Source organism: Pezoporus occidentalis, unplaced genomic scaffold (genome assembly GCF_034315485.1).
Source record: "Pezoporus occidentalis ecotype Australia unplaced genomic scaffold, CSIRO_AGI_Poc_V1 ctg204, whole genome shotgun sequence".
Taxonomy (NCBI): domain Eukaryota; kingdom Metazoa; phylum Chordata; class Aves; order Psittaciformes; family Psittacidae; genus Pezoporus; species Pezoporus occidentalis.
In genome coordinates this window covers 832,218-856,000 of record NW_026913900.1, presented here as the reverse complement: position 1 = coordinate 856,000, position 23,783 = coordinate 832,218, and the positions used below count along the sequence as shown (strand labels likewise).

General features: G+C 42.1%; 1 protein-coding gene across 9 annotated transcripts in view; it reads left to right on the top strand.

Annotated features, from left to right (window-relative positions):
* CDHR1 (cadherin related family member 1) overlaps positions 1 to 23,783 on the top strand; it is a 51,485-nt gene that overhangs the window by 10,919 nt on the left and 16,783 nt on the right. For 4 of the 9 annotated variants that reach the window (XM_062618850.1, XM_062618849.1, XM_062618856.1 and 1 more), the window contains 10 exons: positions 6,743 to 6,888; positions 7,724 to 7,774; positions 8,730 to 8,819; positions 9,318 to 9,404; positions 10,007 to 10,123; positions 11,791 to 11,934; positions 14,840 to 14,918; positions 18,385 to 18,485; positions 19,339 to 19,542; positions 22,492 to 22,644. In XM_062618850.1, coding sequence (XP_062474834.1) covers positions 6,743 to 6,888; positions 7,724 to 7,774; positions 8,730 to 8,819; positions 9,318 to 9,404; positions 10,007 to 10,123; positions 11,791 to 11,934; positions 14,840 to 14,918; positions 18,385 to 18,485; positions 19,339 to 19,542; positions 22,492 to 22,644 — 1,172 coding nt within the window. Of the gene's footprint in view, positions 1 to 2,338; positions 2,689 to 6,742; positions 6,889 to 7,723; positions 7,775 to 8,729; positions 8,820 to 9,317; positions 9,405 to 10,006; positions 10,124 to 11,790; positions 11,935 to 14,839; positions 14,919 to 18,384; positions 18,486 to 19,338; positions 19,543 to 22,491; positions 22,645 to 23,783 lie in introns of those variants that run through there. The other 5 variants (XM_062618857.1, XM_062618854.1, XM_062618851.1 and 2 more) reach the window with 5 other exon arrangements.

Here is a 23,783-nt window from a genome sequence, read left to right as displayed (position 1 = left end):
ATGTGCTTTTGTAACATTAGCAGCCAGATTAGGTACATAGGGGTCCCTGGGGAGTTTATAATTTGGTTGCAGCAGTGAAAAAGCTCAAGCTGCTCCGTCTGCAGTGCTGTTGTGCCTCATGCTTGCTGGCTTCATCCAGAGTGTGTTTACATTGCCTGGCTTGAAATTCTAATTTGCTATATAAATGTGCTTTAAAAGACATGAGAAGAAGCTTCTGAGTTAAAATTCCAAAGGTGCCACCAAAAGCATTTCTCTGAGGTGAAAGCTTAGAGAGTGTTGAGCTTAGGCTTTTCCAAAGGGCCTAGAGAAACTCTTGGGAAAGGGAGATAACACCTTACTTTTGAGAACTGCAAATGTGGTAGCTTTGCCATGCAGCTGCCAGTGCTTCTTTGGGCTAATTCCTGGAAGACTGACTAAAATCCTTAAGTATTGCAGGGTCCTCTCTCGTGAAAGCACTTTAGGAAATTCCACTGGAATATGGCTGCTTGCGGTTTGTTCATTGAAAATTGCTGTGGCTACCCCCAACCCGTGTTAGCACACTCACCCCTTGAAGATGCTTTGGCTTTGCTCTCTCAAGGGGAGGGCACAAACACTTCAGTGCTGCAGCGCTGGGTGTTCATTCAGCTTTATGCAGGGTGAAAGGACCAGTGTTCACATCAGACCACAGTCAGAGCTTCGTGCCAGAGCTTAGTGAGGGCTCACACACCGCCTGTGCTAAATGGCTACCAGGATCACCATTTTCTGTGGCCCCAGTGATGGGTCTCACACCACAGAGGAGGTTGTTACTCTTCATCACTCTGCACCGATCTTCTCCAGAAGGAGGAGGAGACATCTGGTCCCCCAAATCCATGTGCAGTCTCAAGCATCCACACTCCAGCAGTCATCTTTCAGTTTGAGGACGATGATCAGTGGCAAAACGGTGATTAAAACTTACATATGTTTGATTCTGGATGGCTTCACTCAGGTTTAGGTGCTGCAAATTAGGCAGGTTGCCATTAGGTCCTCACTGTGCTTACATAAAATATGGAGTTGTAGGCAGGATGCTTTTCTTGGCAGCAGCAATGCCATGGACAGCAGCTTTAATAAAACTCCAGGAATTTTACAGTCTTTGGCCTCGCTGAGATTACAAGCAGTTGGCAAAATGGTGTGTGCTAGTTATATTCCCAGGCATCTGTAGGCAAGGGACATGGAGCATTCTGAGCACTGAAAAGAGATGATGGATTCTCTTTGTGACTATAGAAAGAGAAATTGCAGGGCTGAGGCTGCATGAATGCATCAAATTCAAGAAAATCACATTATCTTGCTTATATCATTCTTAACTTGACCTTCTTTTCCCTTATGCAATTTTGCTTACTTACAGATAGTTGTAATCTACCAAGTTACATACACTGTGACAGAAGCTATCATAAAAAGAGCAAATACTATTTCTGTATGAAAGCTTTAAAGTGTCTGCAGATTCCCAGATCCCATTTATTGCTGCAGAGCATGAGACCCCCTGAGGTAAGAAAGGCCAGAACAGCAGTCTTTTCCAGTGCCAGATTTAAGAAGAATGGGAAAAGTTATGAACTGAAGTAGCAGTTGCAGTTTGTGTGGCTGTTAGCAGGGTAGGTGGGCGATTAGCACTTTGCAAAGAGTTGCCTGTGTACATACAGAAAGTACACGTGCTTGTCCTAATCAAGGTCTTAAGGCACGTGTGGGATGCTATTTCGGGTTGTTTCTTTCATCTTGCCTCATTAATCCCTGTAAGCCTTCATAGTGAGGACAGAGTGGGGCTGAGAAGAGCTGCAAAGCCAAGGGATTGAAGCATACTGTGAGAAGGCCTAAGTTCATTGCTCTCTCAAAGCCCAGCCATCATCGATGCCCTGGAGATCTTTGCAATCTCATCCTTGTGGTTTTCCTTTCTTTTTTCCCCATGTGCCCAAGTGTGCTCTCCCCACCATGAAAAGCCAGTTTGCAGTGGTAGTTCTTTGATCAAAGCTACAGCTGCCAGCTACCTACCACTGCCTGAGCATTTCAGGTCACGTCACCCTTCAAGCTTCCGCTGCTGTTCCTACACACTCCTGGTCTCATTCCTTCCCATCGTTCTTAGCTGGCTGTGGAGAGCCCTCTTATCCCCTCTGGTACCCATCATTTCTATCACCCTGATCCAGCTGATTCTCCCCATACTGGTGAGAATCCCTGTTAAAGTGTTTCCTGGTCCTTCCTTCAGCTCTCAGCAATCCCATCCTGGCACTCTGCCATCTCTCTGTATGTGGTTCTGTATTTCATCCTTCACAGACATAATAGCTGAACCTGTAAGGATTTTTTTTTCTACCCACCGTTTCCAGCCCTCCTTGTCACCAAGAGAATCTGAGTGAAAGAATTGACACACATTTTTTTTATCCTCAAAAATGATAATTCCTTTCTGACTAGAAAGGACACAGACCTGGACGATCTATCCCAAGCTGTGCCTTGAAACCTAGAGACCCACCAACACATCACATTCAGATGGTTCCAGAAAGGCCAAAATTCTGAAGGTGCGAAAATATTCAGCTTTTTGCAGAAACTCAAGTCTTCCTCCTAGGAAAACTAGAAGCTTCCAGAATAAAACTGTAAACCACAGCCTGCCTTCTGCACCACCGCAGCAGAGCTGATGCTGCACAAAATAGAGCTGCGCTGCAAAGCAGAGCACTACACAGACATGTGCAGGTGACTCACGTGTTACAGCAATCACTTTTGTATTTATTCTTCTGACAGAAACTGCAGATACATCTGAAAATTACCCCCAGATGGGTTGTTCCCAGTTGGTTGCTGTGGGTGCCATGGGGACACGTTGCTGTTGTGGTGGTTTGGGCCTCATGCTGAGCACTTGGTGCCATACTCTCTTGCAGCTGCAGGGCCTGTTTCACAGCAGGCCCAAAAGCCACGGCTTTTGGGGTGCTGATCCTGGCTGTGTCTCTGCTTTGAAGGCAGCACAGTGCGCTGGGGTGCAGAACTCGCCTGACTGTGTGCAGGAAGCAGCAGTAGCTGGTAGTGAATGGGAAAGGAGATGTTCTTGGTGTGTGGTCCATGTCCTCCAAGAGCCTGAGCTCCTTTTTCCTGGGGTGAGCTTGGAGTGTAAACCAGCTGTATGTAGGTTTTGTGTTAACTGTCCATCACCTTTCCTGGTGGGGAAATGGGTCTTTGGCTGAGACAGATGCAGAGCAGGCATAGAGACCTGGGCAAGATGGTATTTGCTGTGACACTGGCAACAGAGGTGCCCTGTCCTGGGAGCACAGCCATGGATGTCCCTCTCAGCATCTTGTTAACAGATGCAGCTGTAGTGACAAAAGACAGTGGGGAACTTAGCATGAGTCCAAAATGTGCTTGGCTTGTTTGGCTTGGCAGGGAGGGGATTTGACTGCTGAGATGAGATGAGCAGAGATGAGAGCATGTCTTCAGTGAGAGGACAAAACCAGCCCCCAGAGAAAAACGGAGCAAAACCAGCCTGGCTGTGAATAAATTTAAGTCAGAAATGAAGTAAAACGGAGCAATGGCATCATGGAACAGCCATTCATCTTCAGTGGCAGGAGCAAAGAGCAAATGATTTTTAAGATGGAATAGGAAAACAGAGTGAAAGCCTGGAATGTCTCCTGGGAAGCAGCTGTAGCAGGGAGCAGCGTGCAGCAACCTGGGGCTTTTCTATCCTAGCCTGCTGTGCCATCCCTCAGATCCTCAGAGCATCCAGCTCTTCTGACCAGGGCCCTTACGCAGCATTTGCTAACTCCTTGGGTAAAGATTCTTCAATTCCCTTATCTTTCTGACAGGGAGAAGCTGTTTACTTGGTCCTCACTGATAAGATTTTAGCTGGTTTTCTCATTTATTTTCTTTTCAGCAAATGGAGACAGCACACTGAGAGGAGGTTTTTAATTGGCATTAACACTGTGCTGAGAAGTGTTCTCAGGGGTGTTAATGATACAGAGAGTACTGCGCAATTCAGAGAAGAAAAAAAGAATTATAATGAGCTAGAGAAAGAAATTTTGATCCACAATCCAATTTAAAGTGCACACAAATGTTCTGTGTTATGAAAAATGAAGAAGTATCAGTTTTAGCTAGGAAGCAGACAGTCCAGTGTAAATGGATCAATGACATCCTTCATTACTTCCTCAGAAACCTCAGTAATCTGAGTCTGTACTGATATCAATGTTTCTTCTCACATTCAGCAGCAAGAAAATTCCTGTTTTCCTTAATAAGAAAATTCCTAAAAAATGTGGGAGAGAAAATTGTGAGATTGGAAGAAGCAGCCCAGGTTCAAACCTACTCACCTAAACTTTCATAGTCTATTCTTCTTTAGCAGATGTTCTGTCCATAATACCAGTGTGGGTACTTCAGATCAGCCCCAGTCACAGCACGAGAGTTTGTGCCTGGTTGTTTCCTGCAGGCTCCAATAGACTCCAGATGTAGGTCGTGATGACCACCCTGTTTCTCCACTGCACATGAGCTAGAAACAGGCAGAACAGCCTGAGGTGTATAAGGTGGAAGGGACAGGAAAAGTGAAGAAAATAAAGGACATAAAAACAGCTAGTAATAAAAAGTTCTAGTGGCAAAAAAAAAGCTGAAGAAAAGCACTGTATTGATAATGATGCCAGTGAAGTGCTGGCAGTCAACACCTGAATTCTCCATTTGGCCCCAGTTGTGATATTAAGACAAAACTTTTGAAAAACAAGAATAAATGCAGTCAGTGCTGGTGCTGCAGAACCTTCAACAGGCTTGAAATTGCTGTCTGTTATGTAGACAGCTATATCAGGATGCAGGTGTCCTTTCAGGACACTATATTAGCCTAGTTTATTCTTCTCCTTGCATTTCTTTGTACTTACACAGGTCAGTTCCAATGAGAGGAGTGTCTCATCATACCACCCATTGTCTTTCCCTAATAATCTCAGCGGATCTCAGTTACCGATGAGTTGTTATTTTCTACTCCGTTTTGGAGGAAAGATTCCAAGAAAAATGTGGAAAGTGTTTTGTAGTTTTGTGAACCTGTTCTGCAGATCTTGGACATTTGTTGGATGGCTTAGCCAGCTTATAACAGGGTCTGTGATTTGAGCTCCTGTGAGCCCACTGGATTTTGCAATGTGAACATGTTTCTGTACAAAGTCACCCAAATATTGCCCCAGTAATTATCATAAGAAAGGTTACTCATAAGTGAGCACAGATCCCACATGGCTTGCCATAATCTGCTGTTATGCAAAGACGACAACCGTGTTTTCTAACTATCACCTCTGAAGCCTGGGTGTTGCACATCTGTTAAGCCCACTGATCTGTTTGCTTCACATTTTGCATGCCAAGGAATAAGGAAATGAGGAATGAAAGGCTGCATTGCAAAACTGAGGAGACATTCAAAAATCTGACCTGTTAGTGCTGTGGGCAGGACCTTAACCAAAGCTTCACAGAATCTTATGGACCAGGTCAGTGAAAAACTCCACTGCTACTGCAGAGAGCAAGAGAAAAAGGTTATGACTTTTGAGTACAAAATTAAAAATCTTGCAAACTCAGGGCCAGAGTAGACTGGAGTCAAAACGGGAGTCCTCTGGGTTCCCTTTAACAGTGTTCTTCCTTCACTTTTTGCTATCTTTCTTAGCAGGGATCCTTCCATCATATCTTTGAGTCCCATGCACAAGCAAAACTCACTACTAACCAGTGAGTCACTTGGCTACAGTATTTCCAGTGCAGAGAACTTGGGTGTAAAACAGAGTTTCTGTTCCAAACCTCTGCAACTTGAATATTTCAGGTAACATACACAAGGCACAGTGCATTGGAAGGAAACAACAACATTGGTTTATATTTCAGGCTTATTTAACTGATATTTGTAAGGTGCTTGAAGTTCTATTTAGATGAAGATATTCATGCACAGTAAAATGACAGGCATGTAAGTTTAAAAAATATAATACTGATAAACCCTTCCTGTGTTTTGAAACCGTGGGTGTTATAACTCCCCCAGGAAGCAGCACTTGTGACAAACAAAGTCAGTTTGCTGGAAAAAACTGGCACCAACTTCTCAAATGTCAAAAAATAGCAACAGCAATCTCTCTTTCCTCAGCCTGTGAAAGAAATACATTGATGAGTTTGGAGAATTTATTCATTGGCATGAGCATGAGTGGGTGTGTCAAGTAGAGAATTTAATGAGAGGGAGCTAATGAGGGGGAGTGAAGCAGGAAAGAAGTCTCTTGCCTTAATGAGTTCTGAAACTGGAGAAGTCTGCAAATGTCCTTGCATCTCCTGGGCTTCAGAGCCTAGGTCCACTGCTGTGGGAGTGCTGCTTTCCATTGCCAGATCCTTTGCCTGCTACTTCACGATTTCATTGTTTCCATAGAAAACGGGAATGGGAGGGAGGGCCTCTGGTACTGCTGAAATTGTCACCCAGTCCTATAGCAGCACCACTTCTGACTCATCTGGGCTGAGAGTTAGTCAAGAGCTTGTCATCTGTGTAAACACAACATGTGAACAGTGTTGATCTAGGCACAGAAAGGCCCTGAAGTGAGGGCAACCAGCACAGATAAACTTGGTTTAACCAGTAGCCTAAAAACTGTCAATCAGGAGTATTGAACTGTCTTCTTATCCACATATCCTATCATATATATCATATATATATCCATATATATGAGTAAGTGGGTTTGTTTCAGAAAAGCTTTGCCTGCTGCAATGTAGCTAAGTTCCTAAAGAACAGACCTATGAAATACTGAGTGAAGTAACCACAGCAAAACACTGTTAAATGCAAATTTTTCAGGTACCCATGTGTACACTCTTAATGGAACTGATCCAGAAGGAGATCCCGTGACGTACAGCCTGGCCTATGAAGCTGGATCAAGACGCTACTTTTCTGTTGACAAGAACCTTGGAAATGTTACACTGATTGAGGAGCTTGACAGAGAGGTAGAGTGAAATGGCACCACTCCCTGTGTTCATGGAATGTCCTTCGTCTGCAGCAAATGTCCTTGATCTGTAGCTTTGAGGGACACCACCAACTTATTTTTCTCAAAACATGTAATATGCTTGGTAGTTCTGAAACATTATGCTTCACTCATTAAAGTTTTTTTTCAGTTGGTTTGTGCCACTGACACTGCTATCAAAATTTTCAGCAGCTGTCTGTCCAGCTTTTTCTAAAAGGGAAGTTTACTGTTTATTCCTATCTTCTCCCAGCTGCCCTCCATCAAGCACTTAAGGGTGGTTAGAGTCCTCTCATCCTCAGACAGGGCCTCTCCCATCACTAGTGCTCTGCGATACTTCTCTAGTTATACCATAGCCCTTCAGCCCATGTAACCATGTAGGGTAAAGATGTTCCCAGCAACAGTGGACTAAAGGCAGCCTTATTCTGGGAACACAGACGGTGAACCCTTCACTTTTCCTTCACAAGGAAGGGTACACAGTTCTTATTATACCCTTCAAAATACTGTGTACTGAAACAAAATAATATTGAGCCAGTTGTACCTTTTTATGGAGTATTTCTTGAAAAAGATGACCGATTTTCCCTAGCACTTTATAGGACAACAGGGATTCCCAGACCAACCAATTCCTGACAGTAGCCACAGAAAGTCCAAGGAGCCTCACAGCTGAAGCCTTTGAGGGGTCTTCCTAGCCTCTGCTGTGATTGCTTTGTGATATTAATTGTTACTTTCACCTGCCTGCTGAGAAACCCTTAAATCTGCAGTCCCTTTTTCAATCATGGCAAACACCATCTCTCTAACAAAGGAATTTTCTTGGATTACAGAAGGAAGATGAGATTGAAGTTATTGTCAGTATTTCAGATGGCCTGAGTACAGTGAGTATTTAATTATGCTGTAGCTTGTAAAACTGTCTCCATATGCCTCCTCCTATTAAATTGCCTTACAGGGACTATCTCATTTTATCAGAAAACATAATCTCATTAGAGTCTTACCTTCTCTTTCAAGAGCCACTGAACTCCCAATAACTCAAGTCTCACTCCAGCTTCTTGCTCGGATATTTGAGGATAATTACAATGTAGTGTGAGCTGAAAGACTGACTTACTTAGTGTCCTGCAGAATTACAGCAGTTTCCTCTGAAGTTTCACTTTCAGATCAGCAGTATTCGTACCTAAGAAAGATCTTGCAGGCTCTTTGGAGAAATGCATGTCATTATAGGAACTAGCATTGGACACCCAAGAACTGACTGTCCCTTCATCTCCTCAATGTTTCTCTAGCATGACATGAAGAAGATTTGCTTAGACAAAGGTGTGAGGGGGGGTTTCTTGTCTGCTGCCGAATAAAGCTTCGATCACATCTAATCTGAGGATTTATCTGAGGCATTGCACAAACATCCAATCCTATTTCTACTTGGCATTTTCAGTTTATGGACAGATGCTGTTACAGCCAGGATATTAGACCTGATCTTCATCACTAGATGTGCCACAAAAGTAGGACGCTTTTACTATAGATAAGACTGGGTAACTCTAGAGCCCTTCCTCATCTCACACAAAGTAACTGAGATTACTGCAACAAATTTTTGGAATGTGCTGGTGTCCTACAGCCACAACTGCCCTGGCAACCTCTGTAATTAGGAAATAGTGGGATCAAATAGTGGGAAACTAAATGGGATTTCCTGTATTTTTTTTTTTTGTGTACTCAGTTTTGGTAGTGTAGTGCAAAGATATTCTATTACAACATAATTTTTCATTGATTTTGACTTAGTAGGCATATGAACAGGTACATGTTGAAAATCAGCTTGAGTCCTAATATGCTCTTCATATTCTACTCCAGGTATCTGAAAAAGTCAGGATCCTTGTAATGGATGCTAATGATGAGAGCCCAGAGTTCATCAATGCACCTTACATAGTCCAGGTCCCAGAGGTTGGTGAAGTTACTTTGCATAATGGAAGCATATATCAATATGATGTAAAGAGGAGTTAGTATTTTTTCAGTAAAATAACAAGGTGTGCAGGACTAACTTGCATTCTTTTGGTATAGGGTCTGGGTAGATATTTAATATTCACTTCAAATTTAGGGAATAAGTCTGTATGTACTTAAAAGTGTGCTATTCTGTGGGTAAGCTCTGAGTTGCTGGGAGCTTTTAGACGACTTCAGAGGGAATAAGATGTGTCCTGTCTTAGCTGAAATTTTTTGTCATTTTTATTCCAAAAAGTGTTTCTTCCTTCTTGTTCTTCTCCAGAATCCTCCATTTTTAATCTCTTGCCTCTTTTCCTTCTGCTTTTTTGTTCCCTCAATGCATTTATACTTTTCCTACCCATCACTCTCTTTTTCTGCTTCCTTGCATGTTCATTTTTTGCTTCTTCTAACTTACCTTGTTTTCCACTCTTGTGTAACTCTGATAACTCTTTCTGGTCACAGAACACTCCCTCTGGCAGCAGTATTTTAAAGACTGAGGCAGTGGACAAAGACACAGGCTCTGGAGGAAGTATCACCTACTTCTTGCAGGTAAGGTATTACCTGTACCTTCAAAAATCATCTCTCATATACTGAGATCTCAGAAATCACGTTAAAAAAAAAAAAAGATTTTGAGGATTGAGACTGCTACTAGTCCATATAGGGCCAGTTTCATACTTTTAACGTTTCATTTGTATATTGCAAAATTCACCAAAACACCACTCTATTGACAATAATCTATGCATGCAAACTTCCTGCTTTTGTTTAGGCCAGTAGAAGTTTGAAATTCTAAGGGACAACACCTTTTTTCTTTTTCCCTTTGCCCTCATCCTTTTTTCTCTTAAGCCTCCCTACCTCTTTCCATGCAATGAGCTGTGTTAACCAAAGTTTAAGATTGCACAATGAAATACAAAAAGATTAAAAAAATCTACATTGCAGGTAACTAATTTATTCTGAATAATGATAGACTTGTGGTTGGTTCATGAATTGTTCATAAACACACAGAGGTGAAATTCATCAGATACATTATTCACCCAAGCCATATCATTATTCTAGTCTTTTCCCTTAGCAGATGAAATTAAAGATGAGTCCCTTTGGCAATGTTATTTCCATACCTGTAATCTCTCTCTGTTTCTTCATTTGTTTTCTTCTAGAACATCCATGCTAATAAGTTTACAGTAGACCATCACAGTGGTGTCCTGCGCATCAAAACAGGGGTCACCCTGGACTATGAGAAATCACGAACACATTTTATTGTCGTCGTAGCCAAGGTATAAAGCTTTTATCAAACTAGAGGAGGTAGGGGGCTGTATCTGAGTAGGAGTGATTAGTTCAAATACAAGTGTGACTTAAAGGGTTGCTGAAACATGAAGCATAATACTGAGGCAGCAGGGTCGCTCCCTCTGTAACATCTGGAGGTGCGCGGGGTAACAGGGAAAAGCGAGGAGGGAAAGATGACTGGCGTGTGCTGCTGAACAACATTTGGAGGCATTTGGCACAGGGTTTCCTACATTTCACTCATGCCCCAGTGCCAGGATAGTGCGCCCCACTGCAGAAAGTCACCTGTGCATTTCGAGATTCACCTAGAAATGAAGGGTTGGTGTATGCAGTCCTAACTCCAAAAGGCATCAGCATTTGGTCAAATGGAGGAGTTCAGGGCTCTGCTATGAGGCCCAAGGCATGGACTTACTTCAACAAGTGCAAACCCCTGGCAGGCAGGTTGTGCAGGTCACAGTCGTTAGCCACAGTAAGATACAGGACACAGCTAGACCCAGTGCAGCACAAGTCACTGACTTCTCTTCTGGAAACATGTGTGGATGTTTTTTAATTTTACTTCTCTGCTGCCTTATGGCAGGAGCTTATTCAAATCCTGCAAATATTGCTGCACTTCCCTTCTTGCCACTGTCATTCTCAGCAGTGCTGCGCCTGTGGCTCAGCTGTGGATTCATAACAGGCATTAAAAGTTTATGGATTCTGTGAGGACCTGTCACACAGACAGACTTGCAGGGGTGAAAAAAGGGATGATTTTGCTTTTACTTATGAGGACTTTGAGTTTCTTATATTTTATGAAAAATGTACAGATCTTTCTATGTATTTATATAGACAGGGTTCTTTTGGGGAGAAGTAAAAAGATTTGGCTTAAATACTGCCTTTGGGGCAGGAAGGAAGGGAAAAAATAGTACATATTTTAAAAGAAATGGAAATTTTAGAAGTGGTACAGCAGACATGCTGAACAAGTCACACTTTTATACAGCAGCATGACTACTGACCTCCAGTTGGTGCTCTGAGACTGAGGGTGTTAAAAGCTTCTGAAATTGCAACTCATCTTTCTAATTGGCTCTGTGTACCAGTAGCACAGCGTTGATTGTAGTCAAGCCCCCAGAGACTGTTTATACACTTTGGCTATCTAACAGTTCTTGGCTGCACAGCTCCTCCATGCTTTCACTTTATCACGTAAGAGGCCCTAGGAGACTTTGATCATGTGCACTCTTTAATTTCCCTCTAGAAATGCATTAGCTTGCTTCTGTGCATTGTCTTGTGTTTATGACAAGGCCATATGTAGGATGAAAAGCTGTAGACCTTAGCCACTAACTTTTTATATCAGTTTCTAACATTCTTTTTTCTCTGAAACAAAAAAAAAACGACCCTTGATTTTCCTGTCCCCTGTGTTGTTGATAAAAGGTCATGTATGACTGCATATATTGGCACAACGATTTTTAATATAAGAAATTACTTCTGAGACGCTGCAGGCTGTCTTCCTCATCAGAGAGGGAGCAGAAAAATGGAAAAGGGAAGGGAATAGAGCAGCAGAGATTAATCTGTGTATTGAGAGAGCAAAGGGATTCCTGGCACTGAGCTTCTGAAGGCTCATGAGGTGCATGCAGCTGATTTGCAGACATGTTTCAGCAGAGGGATCTGATGCTGACTTCTCTTCTAGGATGGTGGTGGGAAACTCCGGGGAGACAACAAAATCTTTTCAGCCACAACAACAGTTACTGTCAATGTGGAGGATGTTCAGGATACTCCTCCCATGTTCATTGGGACTCCCTACTATGGATACGTTTATGAGGATACACTCGCAGTAAGTGCTGGTGTTTGCCTGTAAGAGAACAAATGCAATCTGTCACATCTCAGTGATAATGGCCCTATGGTTTCTAGCACAGGCTTTCTTGGAAACTGGGACCTAAACTCTGGCTTGACTCCTAGGTGCAATGAGGTGACCAAATCTCGGACTTGTTCTTATTTATATTCATTGCAAATTTGCCATGAAAGGCTTTCTGTTGCTGTTATGAAAATAAAAAAGAATTCTGCCCATTTATGTTGGTCTAAGCCCAGACAGTGACTAAGAGCTCTTCCATAGCTGAGACCTTGGCTGAAGGCTTAAATGGATTGCCAGCTACCTCACCCAAACACATCATGCTAGCAGCTTTTGTGTGTTTGTGTGCTGTGTGGTTTCACAGTGCTTTGATTTAATAGTTGATCAGTCCAGTACCAATAGCTGTTTGTGCAAGGTGTGGTGAGAATTTGTGCCCAAATGCTCTAGACTCTTTCTGCTGTCCCATGGACATAACGTGGGGAGAAGCAATCCTGACACCCCCAAAATGCAGGATGCTTTCTACTCAGTGATGGCTAGACAGGCAGAATGGATGAGGAAGTCCTTCCAGGCCTAAAACCCAGCAGATGATCAAGCAAGCAGGGACATACTTAGGAGAACTACTCACAAGCAGGGATGCTGCATCTGTTGACATGTGTCTGCTGATTAAGATATCACTTTGTATCTGTCACGGACACAGAATCCAAGGAGTACATTGAGATCCTGGTTGTGACACCATGTCAGAAATGCCTAACAGCAGATTTACTTAAAAAAATATCATAGCAAATAATTTATTATATCCACCATGATGCTTTCAGCCACATATTCTCGAAGCTGCAAACTAATGTGTTTTGTTTATATCTAAGCAATGGCATGATACTGCGTATGGATCAGCTTTTACCCGATAGAGAAGATTTAGTTAAAATTTTCTTCATACATGGGATGAGAAATGGTATCTACTAATGAAATTACCCAACACTAGACTATTGCTCTCTTTGGCAGTGTGATTGCATATTGTTCAACTGATCTCCCTTTGAGTTAAGGGAAAGATGGTGTCTTTATTTTCTGCCCAGAACTCCGATGTACACTGCAGCCCTCGTATGACTGTATATTGCAGTTCAGTGCTTAGGCTGTTACATTTCAGCAGGGCAGAGAAGTAATGCTTGTGTATTTTGCAGATGTTTGTAATGAATGATATTATGTATATTGATTTATTCTGCATAGTTAGGTATAGATCCTGAAATAACTATCAGGTGCATACAGGAGTTAGTGTTTACTATGGAAATGGGAGTCAATAAATGTTAATTACATCCAGCTTGAGCTCATAACTTACACCATTATGATATTATAATGACGGAAGCACGAATCAGTCGTTCCAAGTGTGGGTTTTGCTATTAGAATGTAGTCCACAGAGAGAGTGGCACTAGCTGATTTTAGCATTTTTTGTATGTTTGGTGTTAATTTTGTAAACTTGCTTTGTTTCTCCTTGGTGGAGTTGTCAGGATTTATAAGTACTCTGTCACTTTCAAAGGGACTGCACTGCATTTTGCTCAGTGGGCAGATTTTATTGCAGCTTCCAGCATAAATGATAAATACAGTTCTGTATTTCCAGTTGCTCTAACAGAGACTCGCTCTTGTTTGAAAAATTCACACAAGAGCTGCCATGAAAATGTTGCCATTTGTGATTAACTGACAGTTACTTTGGTGTTCCCTGGTTTTACAGCCCCAAAAAGTAGAACTTCAGTTGAGAGGCCTACATTACACAGCTCATTGCCACTTGCATTAGCATTTTAATGCTGACAATCATCACTCTGAACTGATAGGAGTAGTCTCATGAGCAAATGGTCTCCAGTACGCAAGTACCTATGGCCCATGGCCATATTACTTGCACAGAAAGAAAGGCAGTGAAGGCTTAAGGACAGTTAAATCATAATTTTCATCACAATTTTATGCCCTAAATGTTCCGTAGGCCAAGTTGCTTAGTGATCTCTGTTTGCTTTTGCAGACCTTAATTAGTTCAGATGACCCCTCAATAGCTGCCTGTGTCTCAGCATACTGTGCAGGCATGGGTCACACAGCTACACCAGGAGCCTACAACAGCAGCTTCCAGAGGGCATCTTGGTAGTGACCCAAACTAAACCTTGAATCTCAGACTGGTTACGCTAAAGCCTCTGTCCAAATCTGTGGCTCAAAGTATGTGTCCCTGGCCATGGCTTCCAGCTGCTCCTGTGCCTAGCCAACTCCTGGGGCTGAGGCACTGTGGCCACACAGAGTATGCAGTTTTTTCACACCCATGCCATTGGCACTGCACAGCAGTGAGCTCTGAGCAGCCCATGGGGAGCAGTGCATTGCTCCTGCTGGTCCTCTGGTCCTCACCCAAAGCTGAGTTAGAAAAAAGGACAAGAGGGCTGGGTACTGGGCAAACTGGCACTGGTCTCTTGGAAGGCATATCGGCATGCCCGGAGGCTGCCCAGGCCCTCCTGGGGTTGCTCTGCCACCCCTGTAGGCAGTGGCATGGTGCTGGCAGCTGGCTGACAAGGGCAGGTTGCACAGCAGGTCCATAGCAGCAAGCAGGGGCATCCTCACTTTGTCTGGAGGTACAGTGCATGGGTGACATCACTAGAAACAACTAAAACTATTGATATAGGAACAACAGAGTTAGTCCAAGAAGTAGTATTCAGCTCCTGGCCTGCAAAGCCAAGCACTGATTTTTTTGGGTGGTAGTCTATTGTCTTTGCTGTGCTCCCCATACAGCACAAGCAAAAGTACCCAGTCTGCCCCCTACACCTCATTGCAGAAAGACTTACAGAAGTGTTCAATTTATTATTTGCAGTTGCAATTTCACTGCTCTTTAATCTCATCACACAGACTGTGATTTCCCATTACTTCCCAGGGCTCTGAAGTCCTTACTGTTGTTGCTCTTGATGGAGACAGAGGAAAACCTAACAGTATTCATTACAGCATTGTGAATGGTGAGTAGACTTGTCTTTTATGAAATCTGAAGGGCAGTCAAAACCAGATCTGACATTAAATTAGAATGGGATATGCTAGAGTTTAATAAAGCTGAGGCAGACTCTCATGAAATAATGTCAGGTACCTCAGAGAGCTCCTTCTACCACAGAACAGCCAACATACAATCCGCTAAATTTTAGTTTTCCACTCCACAGAACTACAGTTGGAGTTGGTAATTCTGGTGATTTGTTAGTCATCGGTAGCCTGCTTGTAATTTCAGAAAGCATAAAGGGAGATGAATTCATTGCTGCTGAGCATCTATAATCTGGGAGGCAAGAGAATGCATTGGGTGATGCAGACTTGGTATCTAGAGGGATATTTTTATTAATATTGTGATTAAAGTAGTTAAATGGTAAAACCTATGAATTCTTGGAAGAAATTATAAGTGAAGAGATACTGTCTGTACACTGCATTGGAAGAAAGTAGATGTTATCTGAAGATTAATGCTGTTCAGTAACTATTCTAAGGGTGTCTATCACACATCTTTTAATAGCATAAATGTGAGACTCAGCTGAATTGATAATGACTTAGCTGAATTGATGATTTATTAGCTAGTGAAGTCAACAACTTAGCTCAACTGAACTCCAGGATACAACTTCTTTATTTTTGTTTTGTTCCCTCTGCTTCCAAAATAAGACTTCCATGGCAACGGGCATCCCAACTCCCAGGTGTGAGAGATCCCAAAATGTCATAAGAAAAATCTGAGGTTTAGCTTCAGAGCTACGCAGCAAGTTCTTCACTGTCTTACATGATCTAAAAATCAAGGTCTAGAGAGAATAGAGAGGGTTGCAACTGAGGTTTTGCCTTGATGCAGGATGGGATCCCTGCTGATGTTCCTTCTCCTCAATGCAAGAGAGTGAATAAAAGAGTATAGGTAAAAGGAAGGTAGAAACATTGAGGAAAAAAAAGATTGAAAATGAGGAAAGATAAAATGAAAGGTGGAGAATGAGGAGTAAAAACAAATAACTGGGATGAAAATATGGTAGACAAGGAAAAAATTGAGTGAGGAGAATAAGCAAAGGCAGAAGAACCAGCAAAAATGTTGAAGGGAAATGGGATTTATGAGGAAAGGTATTAGATTATCAAGGAAAATGGAGAAGGACCAAAAACGTGGTATGGGATAAAAAAGGTAAATGATTAGGAAAGAGTGGAAAATGAAGATGGAGGCAGATGACAGATAAGTAGCATAAAATATAATGAAGAGCAGTCTTTCCTCATGCACATTAACAGGATTTTGTTAGCATGAAATGGAAGAGAGGGGAAGAGAATATGCTTTTACTGTGTAGAAAGCTGAAGAAATAAAGAACAAAATATGAGAACAACCAATCTGCCCCTGCTCTTCAGATGCTAGCATTATGTGTGACAAACCATTATCCTAATACCTGCAGGCTGGGTTATCAAAGGACAAGAAAATACTAACAGCAGATAGGAAATTTATTCTTTATAAGCATTTTTTATCTGGGGAGTGTGGGATAATTTTAGAAAATACTCCAATCCTCTGAACATGCTGTATGAAAGAACACAGATAATGCTACACACTTAGAGTTACCAATTTCCTTGTGATAACTAGGCAATGTATGGTGGTTTGAAACCACTATTGACTTAAGCTTCTTCTCAATTAGCCCGTACTTTCTAGGCCAATGTATCTTAATAATTGACCATTGTATAAGTCAGTATCTGTTCAATGTTGTATCTATTGTACTTTAATGAAGTTGCAGTTATTGCAGGTATTAGCAAAATGGTATACTATCAGATGGTTTAAAAATCAGCACTGGAATTGAGTTAGAGGGAAAGAAAAATTACTGGGCTTTCAGGTCATCATCCTTTATGTCTGAAGGCTTGATCTCCTTAATCATACAGGATTTTCTCTCTTACTTCCAGTGGTAGGCTCTTCTACGAAGTGTATGCTGCAACCAATACTATATGTGAGCCAGCATGTACTGGTGTCCATGGCCCCTCAGCAGAGCAGGGCAGAGCCCCCTGAGCTGCTGGCTGGTCCTCTCCCTGGGCATGATGGAGAGATGGATGCAGACATTCTGATGAGACATGCTGCCTCTCCACAATCTAACATTTGCTTCAGCACAAATTCACCAGGTCTGAAGGGACTGCAGCCATGTAACTGGTCTTCTCTTCAGATCAGTGGAAGTTAGGTCAGTGGTAGCAATGTCAGCCAGCAGCCCTGTCGTGTCTGTGTTGTACTTTGCCTCATTGCAAAACCACTGGGGTTTGCCCCATATTCTCAAAAATCCCTTTTTGTTTAGGACAGCCTTGCAAGAAGCTGAGAGCTTTTTTAACAACTGAATATCTGTTGTGGTTTAAACCCAGTCAGGTAATTCGTTCGCTCACTTCCCCCCCCCTTTCTTGCCCTCCCCCTGCTCTCGGAGGGATGGAGAGGAGAATCAAAAGAATGCAACTCCCATGGGTTGAGATAAGAACAGTTTAGTAACTAAGGTATAACACAGATCACTACTGCTACCACCAATAATAACAATGATAAAGGAAATAACAAGGGAAGAGAATACATCATCTCACCACCAACCAACCGATAACTTGCCCCCCTCAGCCCGACCAAGCACCGACCAATACCTCCTCCAACCCTGCAGTCTCCCAGCTCTTCCGGCTAACTCCCAGTTACATCCTGGACATGACGTGCTGTGGTATGGAATACCTCTTTGGTCAGTTTGGGTCAGGTGTCCTGTCTCTGCTTCCTCCTGGCTCCCCCTCCTCCCTGGCAGAGCATGAGGCTCACAAAGTCCTTGGCCAAACCAAAACATCCTTGTTATCAGCTCTGTTCCCAGGCCGAAAGTCAAAACACAGCACTGCACCAGCTACCAAGACGGAGAAACATGACTGCTACTGCTGAACCCAGGACAATATCTAAAGGCAGAAGATGCTTCTCCAGAAATGCTGTCTGCAGAAAGAGTGACTATGTCTCTTTCAGACAGATCATCAGACTTTACACCTTAGCTAATATTGAGAAAAATGTTTTTGTTTCTCAGAGACTTAATTATCCATTTGCTAAATACAATGAGGAATGTCTATTTTTGTCTAAACCAGCATATAAAGAAGACAGCATAATAGAAATGAATACCAAATTTGCATGTCTGGAGGCTGAGGCTTGCAGGGAACCTGACCAGGATGGGAAAGAGAGAGGTGAGGGCAGCTTCCCACAGGGCCAGAGATCCACTGAGCCATTCCTAGGGAAGGAAACCCTTTTTGGCCCTTACTTGTATTTTCATCTCACTGTGACTGGGCATAGAAGTGCTTCATTTCTGAAAAGCGGCTTCAAATCTACTAATACAGGTAGATACAGATATTGACAAAGATACGGTGAATTAAATGTATGGTTGGTTGCTAAAGCTTGCTAATGCTTGCTCTTTAAAAGGAAGTGTCACACGTAACTAGAGCATCTTGGTTTTATTGCAGGAAGTGAAGGTTCTTTTGAAATCGACAACACAACTGGAGCCATTTCTGTTGTAAAAAGCCCAAATCAGCTCAAGAAAGAATTGTATGAACTAAAAGTTCAGGTATGTTCTGTAGCCACTTGAAGTCTGTTGGTCTTCAATGCCATGAGTAGGCATGATTTAGCTGAGTTTACCTGTTTTAGAAACTACCTCCCATATTCGAGAAGAGTGCTGGATAGTATAAATCCAAGCAAACTGGTTTTGTTCCTTGGAATATTTCATGTCTCAAATGACTTCTTTCAAATGAAGTCATCTTGTCCTAATTTCATCTCTGAGTCTACAGAAATAACAACCTTTACAGGAACTGATCCTTCTGTTCAGAAAAATGCCAACTAGGTTTGCCTGTCTGTCCAAAATATATCCAGTTTAAGTTAATCTCACCTAGACAGCAAAACAGAATTGGAAATGACAGACTAAATCTCAAAAAAAAAGTGTGTAATTTTTCTTACTCAAATATTTGCCTGAATACCTCAAGTACAGTTTTCCTCGCAGAGTTTTCAAGGCTGTAGTCCCTGCAGCAATGTGAAAATCGGCTACCTGTGGTACCACAGCAAATGTAAAGGTTGTCTTCCTTTTCTATTTTGTCAACACTTTAGGCAAACAGTTACTTTGTCTCTATTAGATTACCTATGTTATCTTTAGAGAACTGTTTTCAACTAGGTGAGTTACTAAGCTCACAAAATGAGGAAGAGAATTTTTTCACTGAGGCTTTATTGGGACTAGTTCATTACTATGATCTTGCTGTAATTATCATAAATTTCAGCATGAACTGAACTGAGATTTCTAGAGAAATATACAGCTGTGAATCTTCATACAAATTAGAGTGTTAAGGTGGTTTGTACATGCAGATAATACCTGAACATGAAAGTGATGAAAGAGAGTACACCACCATTATTCTCTCTCCTGCCTGCTGCAGGCATCAGAAGTCGGTCAGGAAGGTGACATCTCAGCATACACTTTTGCCATGGTGACTATTCGGGTGGTCGACCTCAACAACCATCCACCAACGTTCTACGGAGAAAATGGTCCTCAGAACAAATTTGAACTGACCATGTATGAGCATCCCCCAGAGGGTGAAATCTTGAGGGGATTGAAGATTACAGTGAATGATTCAGATCAGGTAAATGGAAATTATGTGGACTTCTAGTATTCTTGCCCTATTTCCTGAAAGACTAGAAAGAGCTGTCAGATGGGGAAATGTCCTTTTCGGAACTCAACTATTTCACCTGCATTCCCCAAAGCCTAGGACAAACAAAGTAGTTGTAGGGTCCATTACCACAGCGAATTTGGACCCAGAAGTATACTTAATCTGTCATATTACTCTTATGTTGAGAAGGGTGGTGCTAAACATGCAGTCCATTTCTTGCAGCAGCTGAAGTTGAGCAGTGTTTATGAACTTTCCCTAACTTCTAGTTGCATTCAGTTGTTATCACTGAAATGTCTGAGAATGTAATCCAATCGGCAAGTTACTTAGAGTTTCCAATCATTTTAGTAATTGCACCTCAAGTACAATTTCTGCCTGTATCTTCTAAGCACCTGATGGAAACAATATAGACCATACTCTTACACTCATCTTATTAGAATATGTTATCCTTTGACTTTTACATTACAGCCAGAGTCTGCAGTGCATGCATTGATAAATCATTCCCAATGGAGTGATATTTATAGGTAATCTTATAAATTATGCCAATTGACAAAGACTATATCTAACCTGATAAAGGAAAGAAGACTCCGTCCATCTCAGCCTGGTATTTAACTGACCTGTGATGCCCATAGATACTATGGTGATGGTTGCTATAGGGATTCCTAAGCTAAATACTGTATGAATGGTGTCCATCTGAGTTAGCCAGAGGTTAGGTAATGACAAGAGCAGAGCTTATTGCATCTGAGAAATGTATTACTAGTGGAAAGAGTGCTCTTATATAACCGTGCTCAGTATCGTACTGTTTTGACTGTATTGTACTCTATCAAACTCACCAGCTTCTTCCCCCTCCCTGCTGCTGCTCTGCAGCAAGCAGACAAATGACTGTTTTCAAAGCAGTTCTGTGTCTATCTTGCTATTGTCGCAGGGGATGTTGCTGCAGAAGGAAAGAAACAAAACCCATCTTTTCTATTTAGAGACAACATAGATATGTATCATATGTAGGCTGAAAAAAAAAAAACATTTAGGCTGCAAGTTAGACTACAAAATAAGCAGAAAGCATCGCTAGATACACTGTATAGATTTCTCAAGAAGCTTCCTAATAGTGTATAAAACATCACTGTAGGTTGGGTTGGTTTTCTTTTAAGGCATAGAATGCAAATTTTTCATTTCTGCACAGCTGAGCTATATAGAGAAGAAGGTTAAACATAAGTCTGCTTCTGTTACAGCCGTTAGTGACTTTCTTTTGGGAGAGTGGCTGAAACAGGTGAGGAGGAGGAAGCTGTGGGCGAGGTCTGCTTTAGGCCTACAGTTTGATGAAAATTCTGTCTTTACTTATACAGAATTTTCTTTCTCAGCCCTCTTTACCCAACAGACACAGCTTAGGGGCTCTGTGCTATTGTTCCTTCAGTCATTCCTGTGTCCCATGACTGGCTGCTTGGGGACATGCAGCAACATGGTCTGCTTTGAGAAGATCTGGGTTCAGGGGACTTCACTGTCAGGAATCACTCGGCTGCTGGAGGGAGGCTGTTCTCTTCCTCCCTGCCCCATGCCACTGTCCCTCCAGTCACATACACTCTGAAGGGCAGAGGACTTTGTATTGTCAGACAGAACACTTTCCCTATCAGCACTATTTTCCACAGTCCATCAGCTCTGGCTTTCTGGTTCTTTGCTTTACTACCCAGCAAAAGAAAACCTGTTGTCATTGTAGCTGTGGGGGTTTATATGACCAAGCAACGCAGACCACTGAGTTTGGATCCAAGGTCATTCTGTTTCCCTTGGGTGACTACTGCTCCATACTTCTCCTCTTGACATGAGCTAGGGTTGCAGCAAAAACTGTTCATAACAAGCCCTCCAGAGATACAGCTGAAAATAGAGTTTCCTGTTTAAAAGTTATTATTAGAAATTCTTCTTCTCAAGATTCGTGCTAGGGAGAGAGCATGGTACCAGTCAGGTGATGAATCTGATTGGCTTGTCACAGTGTAAAGATGACATCATTTGAGAAATTGATGTACACAGAGGGTTGGTAAAGTAGATTCAGCTTATTTTCCCACCTTCCCTGTAAGACAGAAATATAAGAATCACCATTGCATCTTTTCTCTTCCATGCTCCAGTTTGATTTAAGATAATTGGTCTGGCCAACTGGCTCTGGCTCACTCTTCCCAACTCACACACAACTGGGGGTAACCTTTTAGATACTGCTGCTTTCCATGTCCTCTCTGGCTAGAAAGTTTATCTGTATAATGGGATTTGGATTCTCGCTTCACCTGGATCTGTCAAATGCATGTCAGATTTTATTCTGCACAAGTGGAGCCCCTATGTCCAAGTGTATCAACTTCCAAAAGGTCTAATGGCTGTAATTCTGGGCTAGCTTAACCCAGTCAATGCAAACCATAGAATGCCACTTCTGTTTGGAAATCGCACATCTTTGTGGTTGTTCATCATCATCGCAGGCTGTGAGCTCTTAGCACACAGGTTGAGTGTTTGAGGTGTTTGTTGTCCTGACAGGCAATCCAGTTGCCTTTCCTTGACAGGAACCAGGAGAAGGCAAGACTTGCCTGCCAATGTGCACATGATGTCAACTCTGTCGCTTGCACTAGCTCACAGTGTGAGGCACAAAACCCCAGGCTGCTTGCCACAAGATCCCTCTCTTAGCCAGTCCTGCTGCAGGGTTTTTCCATTCTGACTGAAAGAATAACCACACTTGTCAATCTATTTTAAGAAAAGCTGTGTCCATTTTGTGACAAGGGCCAGAGGGATTATATAACTAAGCTTCTTAGCAGTCTCTTGCCCAGGGGATGGAGAGCAGAGGGTTCTAAGCAGTAAGACTCATTCTGATATTATACAGTGTGAAGAAACAGAGCCAGTCTAGGCTGTAAGAAATGAATCATTCACTGAAAACAATGCTGTATCTGCTTTTATTCACAGGGAGCCAATGCTAAATTCAACCTCCGTCTTGTTGGACCTGGTGGCATCTTCCGAGTGGTTCCTCAAACAGTCCTGAATGAGGCTCAGGTTACAATAATAGTGGAAAATTCTGCTGCTATTGACTATGAGAAATTCAAGGTGTTAACCTTCAAGGTACTTCCACTTTCAAGGTCCTCTCATCATGTGTATATCATATGTATATGATGGCTTATGTATCTGATGGTATTTAGCTTCTTAACCCACCCAGAGCTGTCTGATGCATTGTCAGTGACATTATATTCTCTGTAAGGGAAACTCATTTTGGCCTCTGGTTCATCAACTTCCAAAGGTTTAATGGATTCATATGTGAACTAATTTAGTCTAGTCAGTGAAAACTGTTGAGTATTATCTCTCTGTGGAGACTGCACATGTTAGTGGTTCTGAGTAATTCTAGACTGAACTCTAAGGGTGTTATTTCTGCTCTTAAAACGATGAATGCACAGGATGAAATCCTATTTTTTGGGGGCCAGAACTTTACCTGCTTGGTCCTAAGTAATTTGGTTCATGATCATGCTTTTAAATATTGGCAGGCTGAAGATCCCAGCTGACTGAAAGACAATTACCAAAAATTGCTGACTTTGTCAGAGTGTATCTGTCTATATGGCATTTTGCACTCTGACCTGAATCTACCTCACCCATGCTCTAACCTAGCCATAGAAGAACCAGCTTTGATCCTAAAGGTGGATATTTGCACTATCACGTTCCCAAATGGATTCGTTGACTCATCAACAATATAATTAAGTAGTCTGGTTTTGTGTCAACTGCCTGTGAACATGAGGATAGATGGCTCAGTTCTGACTGCAAAGAAATCATTAAAACAAAAATGCCCACACTCTCTAGCAGAGTATTAACCTATGCTAGTTTTGACGTTGTACAAAATGGTGGGGTTTGCATAGCCCAGAAGCCAATTTCTTGGATTTTTTTCTCACCCTTGCTGTATGGTTTGCTTTGTGTCCTTACCAAGTTCCATTGCAGTATGCTTCATGTCTCCTCCTGTAGTGTTCCTTAGTCATTTTGAGCTTCACAGTTTATAGATACTACAAAACTATGAGGCACCATTGTTGGATTAAAATGGAAGATTCTGAAAGGGCTATAAAGTGCTACTGACACTAGTTCCTAATAGTAACTGTACATTTATTCAGGTTAAACTATTGAGAGACCAATAAAGAAGTTATCCATGGCCTCCTCATGGATACTAATAGAAATCAAAGTAGTTAATGTGATTGCCATGAGCACTGAAAGAATTAATTACC